The sequence below is a fragment of the Sturnus vulgaris genome, chromosome Z (genome assembly GCF_052056855.1).
Source record: "Sturnus vulgaris isolate bStuVul1 chromosome Z, bStuVul1.hap1, whole genome shotgun sequence".
NCBI classification, from domain to species: Eukaryota; Metazoa; Chordata; class Aves; order Passeriformes; family Sturnidae; genus Sturnus; species Sturnus vulgaris.
In genome coordinates, this window is record NC_142283.1 from 65,161,194 (window position 1) to 65,174,281 (window position 13,088).

Below are 13,088 nucleotides of genomic sequence, written 5' to 3' on the forward strand. Positions count from 1 at the left end.
ATGGACAGCATGCAAACACTCTGAGGGACGGAGATACTCCAGCCAGGAGAGGGGAAGGTTTGGAGTACCTCAGAGTACTCCCACTGCGACAGGCAGGCCACGGAGACAAAGAGTATGCAGTGGGTGAACAACTGACAACAGCTGTAACCCACACGGGGGTAGGTCGCACCCGAAGCACACCTCACCGCACACCCCACAAGTGCGCTCGGGGCCCTGAAAGGCCGTATCCCGTCCCAAGGCCAGGCCCTCGTGGCGGGGGCGGGCCGGCGCAGGGGCTGCGCTGTGAGGAGGGCGGGAAAGACGGGAGGAGGGCGGAGGCCGTCCCGGGACGGCGGGCGGGGAGCACGGGCTGGGGCGGTGACACTCCTCCTCAGGGAGTTCCTCAGGGCCGCGGCGCGGCCCCACCGCCGCCCACGCCGGGGTGGGGCGCGGCCGGGCCGCGGCTCCAGCATGGCCCGAGCGCCTCCCGCGCTGCTGCGGCCGGCGCTGCTGCTCCTGCTGCTGCTGCTGGCCTCCGGCCGGCCCGCTCTCGCAGGTAGGGCCGTGCCGGGGCCGGAAGGCACCTGCGCCCGCGGGGGAACGGGCGGCCCGGCCGCAGCCCCGGTGCTGGGGCTGCTTGGAGCGCTGCAGCGACTTGTCGCGGTGTTCCCACGAAAGCAGCAGCCCGACGGGGAGTGCCCCTGCGGGCCTCGCAGGGAGCGGGGCCGGGCGGGCGGCCGCACAGGTGGTGGGACAGCGGGCATTTTGTGGAGGCGTGGTGTCCTCTTGCCTTTGAGTGAAGGCCGAGCTGTCCGCTCGGGTGTGAGCCCGCCTTATGCCTGCTTCCACTCCTACTGCCGAGGCGCTGGGACTTGACATAGCTGGACTTAATAGTGAAAACGCGGATGCTTTACAAGCAACGTAGATGTAAACCTTTTCCCTTCACCTCTTATCATAACTGTAGCATGTCATGAGGAAAAATGCCGAGGCATAAACAAGAATATTCCCTGCAATTCCTTCTCCTGCTCTGGCGTGTGTGAGCTAGTAGTCCCCATGAGAAGTATCAGCCAGAAACTGCAGGTATCTGGGTTTTAGCTACAGCTTCAGCTGTCTTGTGCCTGGCTTTTCAAGACGTGCCAGTCACCTCACCAGTAGTGATGCACATTAAGTTGTGCGTCTTGGGCAGTCATCAAAACCATTAAACAGGCAAAAACTTGAGCTGCAGATTCTGTTTCTTCTTGAGATGTAGCTTGAAGTACATTGAAATTTGAGCTTAAAAGAATAGTAATGAAGTTTGTTATTTAAGTATATTTTAAAAACTGTTGGGTCAGCGTGCAGTCCCTCACTGCAATCCCAAGGGAGACAAACCAGTCTCTAATGTTGTTTAGAAATGTCGGGTGGTCAGTTTCTGTGGTTGGGTGGCATCTGTATCACTAGCTGAGAAGACTGATTAGAATTGAACTATAGTTAATTGTACCCTTAAAAAGTAGTTTTTACTCCAGAAGTTTGTGAGGAGATTGGTGAAAGGACTAAGTTCAGATAGTGTAAATGAAATATACCAATCTTTTCTCTCCATGAGAGAATTTCAGTGCGTGGAGGTCTAAGTGATATTTTTGTCAGTTCTGTGGGTGAAGACCCTACAGCCAGAGTAGATGGAGGAATTTTTTTATTCCTTATAAAGATGTCTCAGACATATCAGGGATTGTCAGAAGATATGAGTGCCACTGAAATGGCAATCTCTAGTGATAGTAGCATTGTCTTAAAGACATGACAAAGGGTTTTGTGGATATTACTGCTAGTGGTCTTAGGTCAACCAGTGCTTTATGGCTTGCTGTTAGTGTCCTCTGTCCCTGGCACTGCAGGCAGTGCCAGGCAAAGCCAGACAATACATTTCTAAACCACCTGTCAGGGACACAAGTCTGCTGCTTCTAGGTGCTGTGATGCTCTGCTTGAGCTGCCTTTAAGCTGAGATTTGCTAGGCCATGTGGACTGACATCACGACCAGGCGGGCTTGTTAAACTCCAGCTCTCTTCATTTACTCCGAGTGCTATTACAGCTGTAACCTCACCCAGAGGTAATCTAGCAAAAGAGAAGAAAACAGTAGAAGGCTGGGAAGGAAAAAGCACCCATGAGCTTCTTATAGGCAATGCACTGAAATTAGGTTTTAAGTGGCTTTCTCAGCTCTTCAGTTTTCAGTGAGTTTCTGTGATAGAACTGGAAAATAACATCAGCCCTGTTCATTTCACGTTCAGTGCTTTAACTACGGGATTGTATTTCATCTGGAAGTCATAGAATGCTTTGGTTTGGAAGGGACCTTTAAACTTTGTTTCTGGTGTGTAGATGTAACATGGGGATATTCTTCATTGTGTACATTTTAGGTGAGTGTAAGAGGCTTGCACACTCTGGTAGTGTTTGATTTACCCTCAAAATCTCACCAAATTATGTGCTGAGAAGGTGTGAGTCAACCCCAAGAATTCGCTTTTGAATAATTGTTATATTGTGCCTTAAAGGGCATTCCCAATGAATCTGGCAGCTTCCTTTTAACACTTCCATTTTTCCTGTGTCTCTTATGTTCTGTTGATATAATCTACCAGCTTAGATAAGCTGACAGAAATGGAGAAATATTTCCTCATTATGAAATGTCTTGTTTTGATTCTTTGGAGGTTTTTTCCACCCCTCTCATTCTGCTGCATTACTTTTGTTATTTGTCCTTGTAGGAAAGCTTCATTAAGCCAACTCCTGTTTATGAAATACCACCTCCGTGTTTTGGAGAGCGTAAGATTTATAAGCAAACCATATTATGTATTCTGTGGTAGTGGTGATGTTTTTCAGTCTCAACTGTTGAATTTGATCTTATCTGTGATGCAGCAAGTAATGTGTCAAAAAAACCGTATATTAAAAATATGGTCCTGTCTAGCTGTAAAAGAAATCATGCCAAGGCACTGTAGGTGGTCCAAAATCTTGTTTACCAGTGGATCAGTGCCTACCTGCCCCACCTTCAGTGACGGATTCTGACTCTGAAGAATTTTATGGAAGGCAGAAGGTTTAACTTAGGTTTCTTTTTCTTTTTTTTCCCAGAAAATTCATATATACTATAAATCAAACTGTTGCCCAGTGGTACTCTGCAAAATATTGACTTTACAGCTTCATTCTAGTTATTCTAAATGCACTGAGTAACCGATAATCTCTCTGCTTAATTTCTTCCACCAAAATACAATGTATGAATTTAGCACAGTATAAAAAAAATTATTTAACCTATCTCCTGTCTTATTAGTTGGTCCTCAATTATGGATTTGCTTGTAGTTATGTTATTCCAATACTTGCTTTAAAGAGGAGGTCTTTATTTACCCCACAGAATAACATTTTTATGTACAACAAAGGGAACAGGTCCTCTTGGTGTATAAATTTAAGGTAAAAACTGCAAGGTGTATTGAGCTATTTGATGAAAACTTCTTTTGGACTAGAAGCAAACTGGTGGGGAAGAATTCCTTTTTGTTCCACTTGGGATCAATTTTTCGGGGCACAGTGGTGATTCTTCCTTTGGAAGAAATATGTGTATTTCAGTAATGTAAAGATCTTTCCTGTGTTTCTCTGGATACTTAATATAGCTCAATATTACATAGTTGTTGGCTGTGGGGTTTGCTGAAATCTTGTTCTTGGGAAAGCTACGTAGAATTCTTATATATCCTATAGCAAATTTTTAGATACTATTACTGATTGTTATTTCATGAAAGAGCAGCTGAATGAGGTCTTTGATTTGTTACTCTGCACAGAATCCAGTTCAGAGTCAGAGTTAAAGCCACACTTTTTAAGAGTTGTTGGAGTGTATTAGATTAAGCAAGGGGACAGCTGATGTAGGAACTGGAACATTTAAACCTCAAAAGTCCTCTGCAGTAATGCCTGATTTTAAAATGAGAAAATTATTTCAGAATGAAGCTCAAAACTGCAAAATAAATACTTAACTGGTGGTGTTCTTACAAGCTGTATCCAAACACAGCTGAAAGCATCATAAACTTTGGCAGATGGAATTTGAAAATAGACATGTCTGGGAAAAAAAAAAAGGTCAAGGATCAGCTTAAAGGAATCAAAGCTTTTCCTTAATCCTCCTTAAGTACATCAAGAAAAAAAAACCCTGCAGAGGGTCTCTGCAGCCTTTTGATGAAGTTACTAGTATAAAAGAAGCACTCAGAAAGGGCGTGGCTACTGCAGAGAAGCTAAACTAAATGGTGTTTAGTGCTAATTGGGAAGATTCCCAAAGTGAAATTCCTTTTTTTGGCGTGGTGGCAGGAGAGGAGAGGGGCTGACCTAAAAAAACTTGGCAATGAAATAACTTGCTTGCTAAGGGTAATATCTGATCTCATGCTTAAACTCCCTGGTACCTGAAGCCTGGATGGTGGCAGATTTTATGCCAATATTTAAAACAAGAATTACTGGGGGACTGTAAGCCTGACATCCATAACTTAAATTTGTAGGTACTATAGCAATAAAAGATGCACAAGTGACAAGGATCAATTTTGGAGGAGTCTGTAAGATTTCTTTAAAGAGTTCTTTCCAAACCCCTTGGAGTTTTCTTGATGGGGGTGGGCAAGGTGACTAAGATTTAGAGTTTCAAAAGATTTTTAAGAAGTTTGCTGCCAAAGGCTTTTTAGTATTCATTGGAGTGCAGGGCTTTGTTTATTAAGTAATTGTTTCAATGGGAGGAGTGGTAGATGACTGATTAATATTTTTTATGTGTCAGAGGGAAGTTACCGGCAGAATTTTGGAGGATTTGGTCTTAAGATCTGTGCTGTTCAAAATAGTAATAATGGGGATGGTAAAAACAATGAGCAGTTACACTTACTGGTGCTACTGTTTCTCAGAGCAGAAAAGAGGGGAGGGGACAATGAAGGAGGCTTGTACAGATCTGAGTGACTGGCCAACAGGATGGCAGGAATGCTTGGAGATTGCATACAGGAAATAATATTCCAGGCAGTTGTGCCTGGAATAGAGGGTTATAAACATCTGAAAATGACACAGGTGGCAGGAGACTTGTGGGTCGTCTCTGCAGAGATGGCATAGATTGTCTGTGATGGAGATGCAGGAAGCATGTTGCAGATGAAAATGTTTCCAAGGAGAAACTAGAGAAACACTTCAGAGAGAAATTCTATGTCAGTAACAAAAAGTAGACTGGGTGTGACAAGCTCAGGAAAATACCTGAAACAAACAAAAATGAAGGAGTATTTGAAAGAAATTATTCAGCATAATTGAATGGTTCTTACCTTTCCCGGTCATCACTGTTGGAGATAAGAAAACTGGACTGTATTCATCCTTTGTCCATTCTGGTATGGCTATTGGGCTCTTATTAAATTGCTTGGACTGGTGAATTTGATATCTGAGATTTATTTTCATTTGTATGTAAATAAGTATATAAAAATAATAAAAATTGCTTACGTATATTTAGGTATGAATAAGAAAAAGAAATTTTTGTTTGTGTAAGATTCAATTTCCTATTTATTTTTCTTTATTTTTTTCAGTATCATTTTATGGTGATAGCTTTGTGGAGCTGAACATGGCAGAAACATCCCCTCAGACATCCTTACAGCTGCAGTTTCGAACAAGCAAGCCACAGGGACTGCTTTTTCTTGCAGCTGGAAAGACTGATTATTGTTTAATGGAGCTGCGCTCAGGATATGTACAAGTATGCTTTATAGCTGTAGCTAAAAAATACATGTAGCCTGTATTGCTCAGAGTTTTTCTTAAGGCTGTTGTCTATACAAGATCTCTAAGCAAGTTTCTGTTTAAATAAATGGAAAAGTCACTTATGTAATTGATAATTTCAAAGTATGGCTTTTATTTCTTGCAATTATATTGCTGTAGCCTTTGAGATCTCTCGATCTTAAAATCAGGATCATTGTGTTGAAAGCATGAGATTCGGTAAAGGCAGAATTTCAGATTTGATGATGTTAGCATTACATAAAGTGCTTGAATCTGAGTACTTGTTTTTCTGCAAGTTAAGTTCTTGAAAGATCACTTTCATTTGGGCTCTCAGGAGTTGTTGTTCCTAGCAGAACTGTAGAGGAGTCCATTCCTACTTCTGTAGTTGTTCAAATGCTTGTGGTGGCAAGTAAACCTACACTGAATTTTAGTAGGATTTTATTTTTTTCAAATATATTTTGTAAATTATATGCCTAGTATGAAAATATATGAAAATTAGTGTATTAACTATATAATAATGTATGCTTGTGAAAAATATCATTTTGTATTTTGATAGTTAAAATTCTATCTCTTGCAGTTGAGAATTAACTTTGATATGGAAGAGCGAGTACTGCATTCTCAGCAGAGATCTCAGCTGAATGATTTGGCTTGGCACCTGGTTGAGCTACATCATGAACAAGATAATGTCACACTGGTAATTGATAAGCGTGATAGAACTAGTGCAAAAATGCCTGGAACTCTTTATGAATTAAACATTGATTATGGATTCTACATAGGTGGTACTGGTAAACTTGATGTTCCCTACCTTGCTGGAGCACTACCCAGTTTCCGAGGATGTATTGATGGTGTGTCATTCAATCAGTTAGACATTCTGATGCCTCTGAGACCTTCTCCTGGCTTCAAAAACATCCATGAAGTTTCAGTGGGGTGCAGTGATGAATTCTTTGCAGGTGAAGAAGAGCCCATTACTTTCTTCAGTTCCAGGTCCTATATTTCTTTCCCATCATGGAATGTGGATGAGGTGGGAATCTTTGAGTGTACTTTACAAACCTCAGCTGCACATGGCTTACTGCTCTACCACCCTGGGCAAGCGGGAGATTTCATTGCAATGGAAATAGAAGATGGTTTAATTAAAGCTTACATTGGAAAACATAAAAGTAGAACCCATCTTTGTTCTCGTAGGTCAGTCAATGATAGTCATTGGCACTATATCAAACTGAAATTTACTGTAGAATATTTGCAGCTAACACTAGATGAAGAAACTGTGAAAAAGTCACTACCTCCCCAGAGTAAGCTGCCACTTCTGACGGGATCCTTCTTTGTAGGTGGCATAGATGACAGCATACGATCAGAAGCTATTAAGTTAATCTCAGTATCTGGGAAGTATGCCAGAGGAAGATCCTTCAAAGGCTGCTTAAGAAACCTAAAAGCCAATTCAGAAAAGAAATCACTGAAGAATGTTCTAGTAACTAAGGACATTTCAGCTGGATGTGAAATGCAGAGTTCTTTTAAAGCAAATCTTTCTTTAGAGACTGCTGTAAAGAGCCCTACTGTGAAAGCAGCTCCTGTATTTGCCATTTCCCAAGAAAGCTCGATTTCTCCGGACAGGGAAGACAGAAGGCACCTTTTAGTTCTGCGTAACTTGATTGTGCTAGAGGGTGAACAAGCTTCACTTGAATCTAAGCATATTAAAGTTAACTTAGACTTCCAGAAATTAGGAATTAATCAGTCACAAATTCTTTTTGATATAAAGGAGCCTCCTTCTCATGGACACTTGAAACTGAGTGTTGAACCATTGCAGGAGGTAAACGCATTTACTCTGCAGGATGTGTGTCAGGGGAAGATTCTATATGTCCATGATGGCTCTGAGGACACTTACGATTATTTTAATTTCTCAATTTCTACCAGCAATAAGAAGATTGTGTCTCCATATTTGCAAGGAAATGAGCAGCATATGTTTAGCATTACTGTTACTCCAGTAAATGATGCACCTGAGATCATACTTCCCAAGGGAAGCCTGCTTCTTCTCTTAGAGAACTCAAAGAAGTGTTTGACTAATGACCTGATAAAAGTTCTAGATAAAGATACAGATTCTGTGGGTCTCAGACTTTCAGTCCTTGGAAACCTGAATGCAGATGCAGGATTTTTAGAAAATTCAAGGCATCCTGGAAAAGCTATCACTACTTTTTCTAATGAGGATTTAAGCAAAGGCACTGTTTTCTTTGTCCACACAGGTGTCAAGAACTCAAGGATTGTTCTCAGGGCAAGTGATGGTGAGAAGGTGAGCAACACTGTGGTGTTACGTGTCATGGCAGTTCCTTTGGATTACAGTGTTGTCAACAACTCAGGAATAAATCTACTCCAAGGTGTTACAGCTCTTATAAGACCTAAGCATCTGGCAGTTGAAACAAATTTTGTCCTCCAGGAATTGGAGATATGGTACAAGATCACAGAGCCACCTCATTTTGGCCAGGTCCAAAGGCGGCATTCAAGGGGGATATGGAAGGAAGTAAACTCTTTTTCTCAAGACTCTCTTCAACGCAGCCGGGTGAGATACTGTAGCACTTTTAAAGATATTCAGCTGGAAAACGTTACAGACCAGTTTAAGTTCAAAGTTAGCATAGGAAACAGAATCAGTGAAGAGCACACATTTCCAATCAAAGTGAAATGGTTAAGGTACAGTCTATTGAAGCATGCTCCTCTAGAAATTGAAAAATCAAAAAAGAAGTACTTGAATTCTGATAATCTTTTTGCTGTGATTGCAGATCTAGAAATACCTGAAGATGAGCTTCATTTCAAACTACTGTCCCTACCAAAGAATGGACAGATACTGCTTAATGATCAGCCTTTGAAAAAAGATTCAGTCTTTAGCCAAAAAGATATTACTGACGAAAAAGTGGCATATGAATTAATCAGCCAGTATCATGAAGGCTATGATTCGTTTAGATTTCTCATTTCTACAAAGTATCTGGATTCAAATTTCTATGACTTTGAGGTCTACATCAAATCAGATTTCAGAAACATTATTTTGACTAACAATGGCCTTAATGTTACTGAAGGGGAAGGAGAATTAATAACAAGCACGAAATTGTTTGTGCAAACACCAGATAATAAAACCTTCCAATATGAAGTTATACAGTTTCCTAAGCATGGGAAATTAAAACTTACTAATTTTTCTGGTTCATTTGAGAATAATGGCAATCTTACAACTTTCACTAATAAAGATATAACTGATAAGTGCCTTATGTATGTGCATGACGATTCTGAGACCGTGTTTGATGAATTTCTTGTCAGAGCTTCCAGCAAAGAGTCAGGAAAGGGGACAAACTTTGACCAAGAAGTAGAGCCTTTGTCAGTAGAAATTAGATTCTATGTTTCTGTCCAGCTGAAGAATGATGAGAAACCGGTTCGTGTAATTGATAAGATATTTGACATAGTGAGGAACGGGCAACGATTATTAACTTTGGCAGATCTTTGCTATCATGATCCTGATTCTGATTTTGATGATGGACAGTTGCTGTATACTAGACGTGGTATTTCCAACGGGGACTTGGTGCTAACAAATGATACTTTGCATAGACTCTACCAATTCAAACAAGTGGACCTGGAGCAGAAGCAAGTCCTGTTTATACACCATGGTGCAGATTTTGGGCGTTTTGTGCTTTTCGTGACAGATGGAAAGCACTATACTTCCTTGCTTCTAGAAGTTAATGCCACTGATCCTTATATAAGGTTGACAAATAATACAGGATTGTTGGTTCAAAAAGGGAAAGAAGAAACTGTTTCAACAGCTAACCTAAGTGCTACTACAAACCAAGACATAAGAAATGATCATGAGCTTACATATGAGATACTGTCTTTCCCAAAATATGGAAGTATATATGTGAATAATGTATTAACAGATTCCTTTACTCAGCTTGATCTGATAAAGGGGCATGTCACCTACAGACATGATGACAGCAACAACCTTATTGACGCATTTAACTTTACAGTCCGTGCTGGAGATGTCCATCTGGATGCTGGATTACAGGTTCACATATATCTGGAAAGTCATCCGCAGCCACCAAGGATTGTGAACAAAAACAATCTCTTGGTTGAAGAAGGAAAACCAGTTAAAATCAGTAAAGGAAAACTTCAAGTAGGTTAACCATGTTGTCCGTTCCTCCAATCTTGTAGCAAGTTTTCCTCACTTTTTTTAGCCATTTCAGTGTCTTTAGTTTGTGTCTTCTCTTCTTTAACTCCTTGTGATTACCACTAATACGACTGCATTCTGAATGCTTTATTCAGGAGAGGTTTACACTGCAAGCTTCTATTTTTAGGAAGGAAAACTGATGATGTTAAAGAAAAAGACTGCCCATAGTCTTTGACACTGTTATAGATTGATGCTTAAGAAATTTGTTTTAGGTATAATAATTATTTGTACCTCCATGAACTGTTGTTAATTGAGCTGGTGGGAAATGCCAAGGAAGAAAGGGTTTTTTTTTGATTTAATTTGGAGCTAGCCAGTTAAAATTGTTTGAGAGTTACATCCAAAATTTAAAAGAGCAAATCAAGTCACAAATCTGAGGCCGTTTCTGTTTGATTAATTCTTCCCTGCCCAATTTTTGTATAACCTTCCAGTAACCACCACGAGAGGGCTCTGGCTGCACACTGCAGAAATCCTGAATTCTTGTTTTGGGCAGGGAACTGTAGCTATGAGGCCAGTAGTTAATTATGCAGTATCTTCCTTTTCAAAACTTACAGAACATATTTGGGGTTACAAAATGGCTCTCACGCCACCCTTATTTAACACGTGTCTGCTTAAAGTATTGTATTCTTTTGGGGTCTGTGTAACCCACCTAAGTGCCAGTTTAGTTAGGTAGACGATTCCAGAATTAAAAGTGAAAAATTCAGAAGAGAATTGTAGAATTTCTCCCATTTCCTTTTGAATAATCTTGGGATATGTTCTTAAATTTAAGGTTGTTCATGGAAATAGTTCTCCATCTGAGATTGTGTTCACAGTAAGACAGCCTCCAGTACACGGATACATTCGGAAGTTTTCCTCAGAAGAAAGTTATCTCAGTTCTGACCAAAGACCAGCTTTGAGCTTCACACAGCAAGATGTCGACGAGGGCAAAGTTCAATATGTGCAGACAGTTTCTGACCAACTAGATGACCATTTCTTTCTGGATGTGACCAATGGTGTCAGGACAATGAGTGGAATAGAGATCTCTGTAGACATCATCCCCAGAATGATTCCACTGGAAGTACGTAACTTTACAGTAATTGAAGGAGGCTCAAAAGCCCTGGCAGAAGACTATCTAAAAATTTCTAGTAGACATTTTGCAGGACTCAGCTGTGAATTCATTTTAACTGAGCAACCAAAACATGGATATGTTGAAAACTGTCGTGTTCCTGGAATAAAATTAGCCACATTTACCAGAAAACAGGTAAGGCCTTTAGATCTTCTTAGATGTAGTCTTGATTAATTATTTGCTTTGTTGAAAGCTGCAGGATTTTGTGCGAGGTGAGATACATGAGTTTGTGCTTTATTCTGGCCTTGAGTTGAAGATCTTTCTGCTCTTTCTTGTTGGTCATTTGGAGTGGGAAGGCGGTTGCCTTGTTGTGGTGAATCACATCACTTCCTTGATGGCGCTGTTGACACAGGCTAATGTGCTATAACCACAGTAGACTGATGAGCCACTCGCATTCAAGCAGAGTTGGAGATACTCTGGAAATGTGAGACTGTTGGGTGCATTTTGAAAAGACCGGAGGAAATGGTATGCAGATTGAACAACTATAAAAATGGAAAAAAAGCAATTTTTTAGGTAATTTCTTTGCTCACAGACAGCCACTATAGGCACAATGTGCTAATTTTCAGTCATTAGGTACAGGAAACAAAATGGTATCATAGGTCATCATCTACTAGTGCTGCGTTTGGTTTATAGATTCCCGGAAACATAGTTAAATATAATGGGGTTGAATTTCCATTTTTCCTTCAGGAGGAGTGGAGAATGCCAGCAAGATATTCTGACTAGCAGCATGGACAGATGATCAGTAAAATTTGCTGTTGTGAATGGAGCAAAGGTAGAGGTCTGATACTACAGCATAAATAAAGTTTTAGAAGTCATAAATGTTCATGCAATAAATGCAGAGAGGATGACTAGGATATTTTTCAATGTGACATTTATTTTCTTCAAGCCTCTTTAGTTTTTCAGCTTGATATATTTTTCAGGTGGAACAGGAATTAATCTGCTATGTTCATGATGACAGTGAAGAATTGATGGACAGTTTTACTGTGATAGCAAATAACACGGAGTTGTGGAAACTAAGTTTACCCCAAACTGTGTTTGTAACTGTTACTGCAGTAAATGATGAAGCTCCTGTTGTAAAAGTGAACAGAATTCTTCAGGTATGTTTGTCAACCTTTTGAAGTGTTAAATTTAATTCCATTAATTCTGATGCCATTTAATGCACCTTCATTAACAGACTATTAGGTTTCTATCTGGTAGGATAGTCAGCATAGCTTGTCGTAGTCCTTGGATTTAGGGAAATTGATGCTAATGAAAGGAGGCAGTCCATAGAATACTTGTATTTAGGAAGATTTTGGACATGGAGAGCTCTTTCAGCTGTTATAAAGTTTATCTTTTAAAGCATTCTTTTAATCTTAAAGTTGCATGAAGTCTCTCGGACTGTTGTAGAGCTTGTGAGGGTGGATGGCTTGCACCTGGATGGTTGTTGTGTTTTCGTGGTGTTTGCTGTGGTGTCTTGAGTGCTGTTAATGAACATGTAACTTAGAAAAGTACCAAGAATAGTGATGATGAGAATGCCAAGTTTTCACTATTGTATTTGCACAGCCTTCCAGCCCTATGCCTCTTGCCATGAAGTGCACTAAAGGGTCAGACTTGCTGAAATACATTATACTGCTTGCTCCTGTCCAGATGTGCCAGTGGGATGGGACAAGAGAGAATATATTATGTGTTGGGTATTTCTTGGACAAAACAGGAGTGTTTCCCTTTTCAAAAGCTGCAAATAAGATAATGCAATGTGAAAATCTAGTGACATCAAAATATTAGTCCAGTCACTGAAGCTGTACTGTGTAATACTGTAAACTAAGAAAAAACATGTTAAATTTTTTCTAACTGCCTTCTCCCCAGAAAAGCCCGATGAAAATTTTAAAGTTGTTGACTGATACTATCTTTAGTTCTTAATAACCATCGCTGACTTTTTAGTCTACTGATCTTTGAAGTTATCTATCATTACAGAAGTGACTGCTTTCACTTCAATTTCAGTGCATTTTCAGATTAATTAATTAATTAATTAGTTTATTTATAGTATTTAAACCAGGACATATTTCTATAGTATTAGTGTTATGATAGCACTCAATAACCAGCAGCATTTTAGTAAAGACAATGTTTCCAAAAAGCCCCCATGTA

At 40.2% G+C, this 13,088-nt stretch overlaps 1 protein-coding gene across 1 annotated transcript in view; it reads left to right on the plus strand.

The window, feature by feature from the left end:
- The first annotated feature begins 416 nt into the window (after positions 1-416).
- Positions 417-13,088, plus strand: part of LOC106859626 (chondroitin sulfate proteoglycan 4-like) — a 36,967-nt gene continuing 24,295 nt past the window's right edge. The window contains exons 1-5 of the mRNA XM_014887043.2: positions 417-535; positions 5,493-5,656; positions 6,251-9,811; positions 10,632-11,102; positions 11,888-12,064. Of these exons, the coding sequence (XP_014742529.2) occupies positions 451-535; positions 5,493-5,656; positions 6,251-9,811; positions 10,632-11,102; positions 11,888-12,064 (4,458 nt within the window). The 5' untranslated portion in view covers positions 417-450. The remainder of the gene's footprint in view (positions 536-5,492; positions 5,657-6,250; positions 9,812-10,631; positions 11,103-11,887; positions 12,065-13,088) is intronic.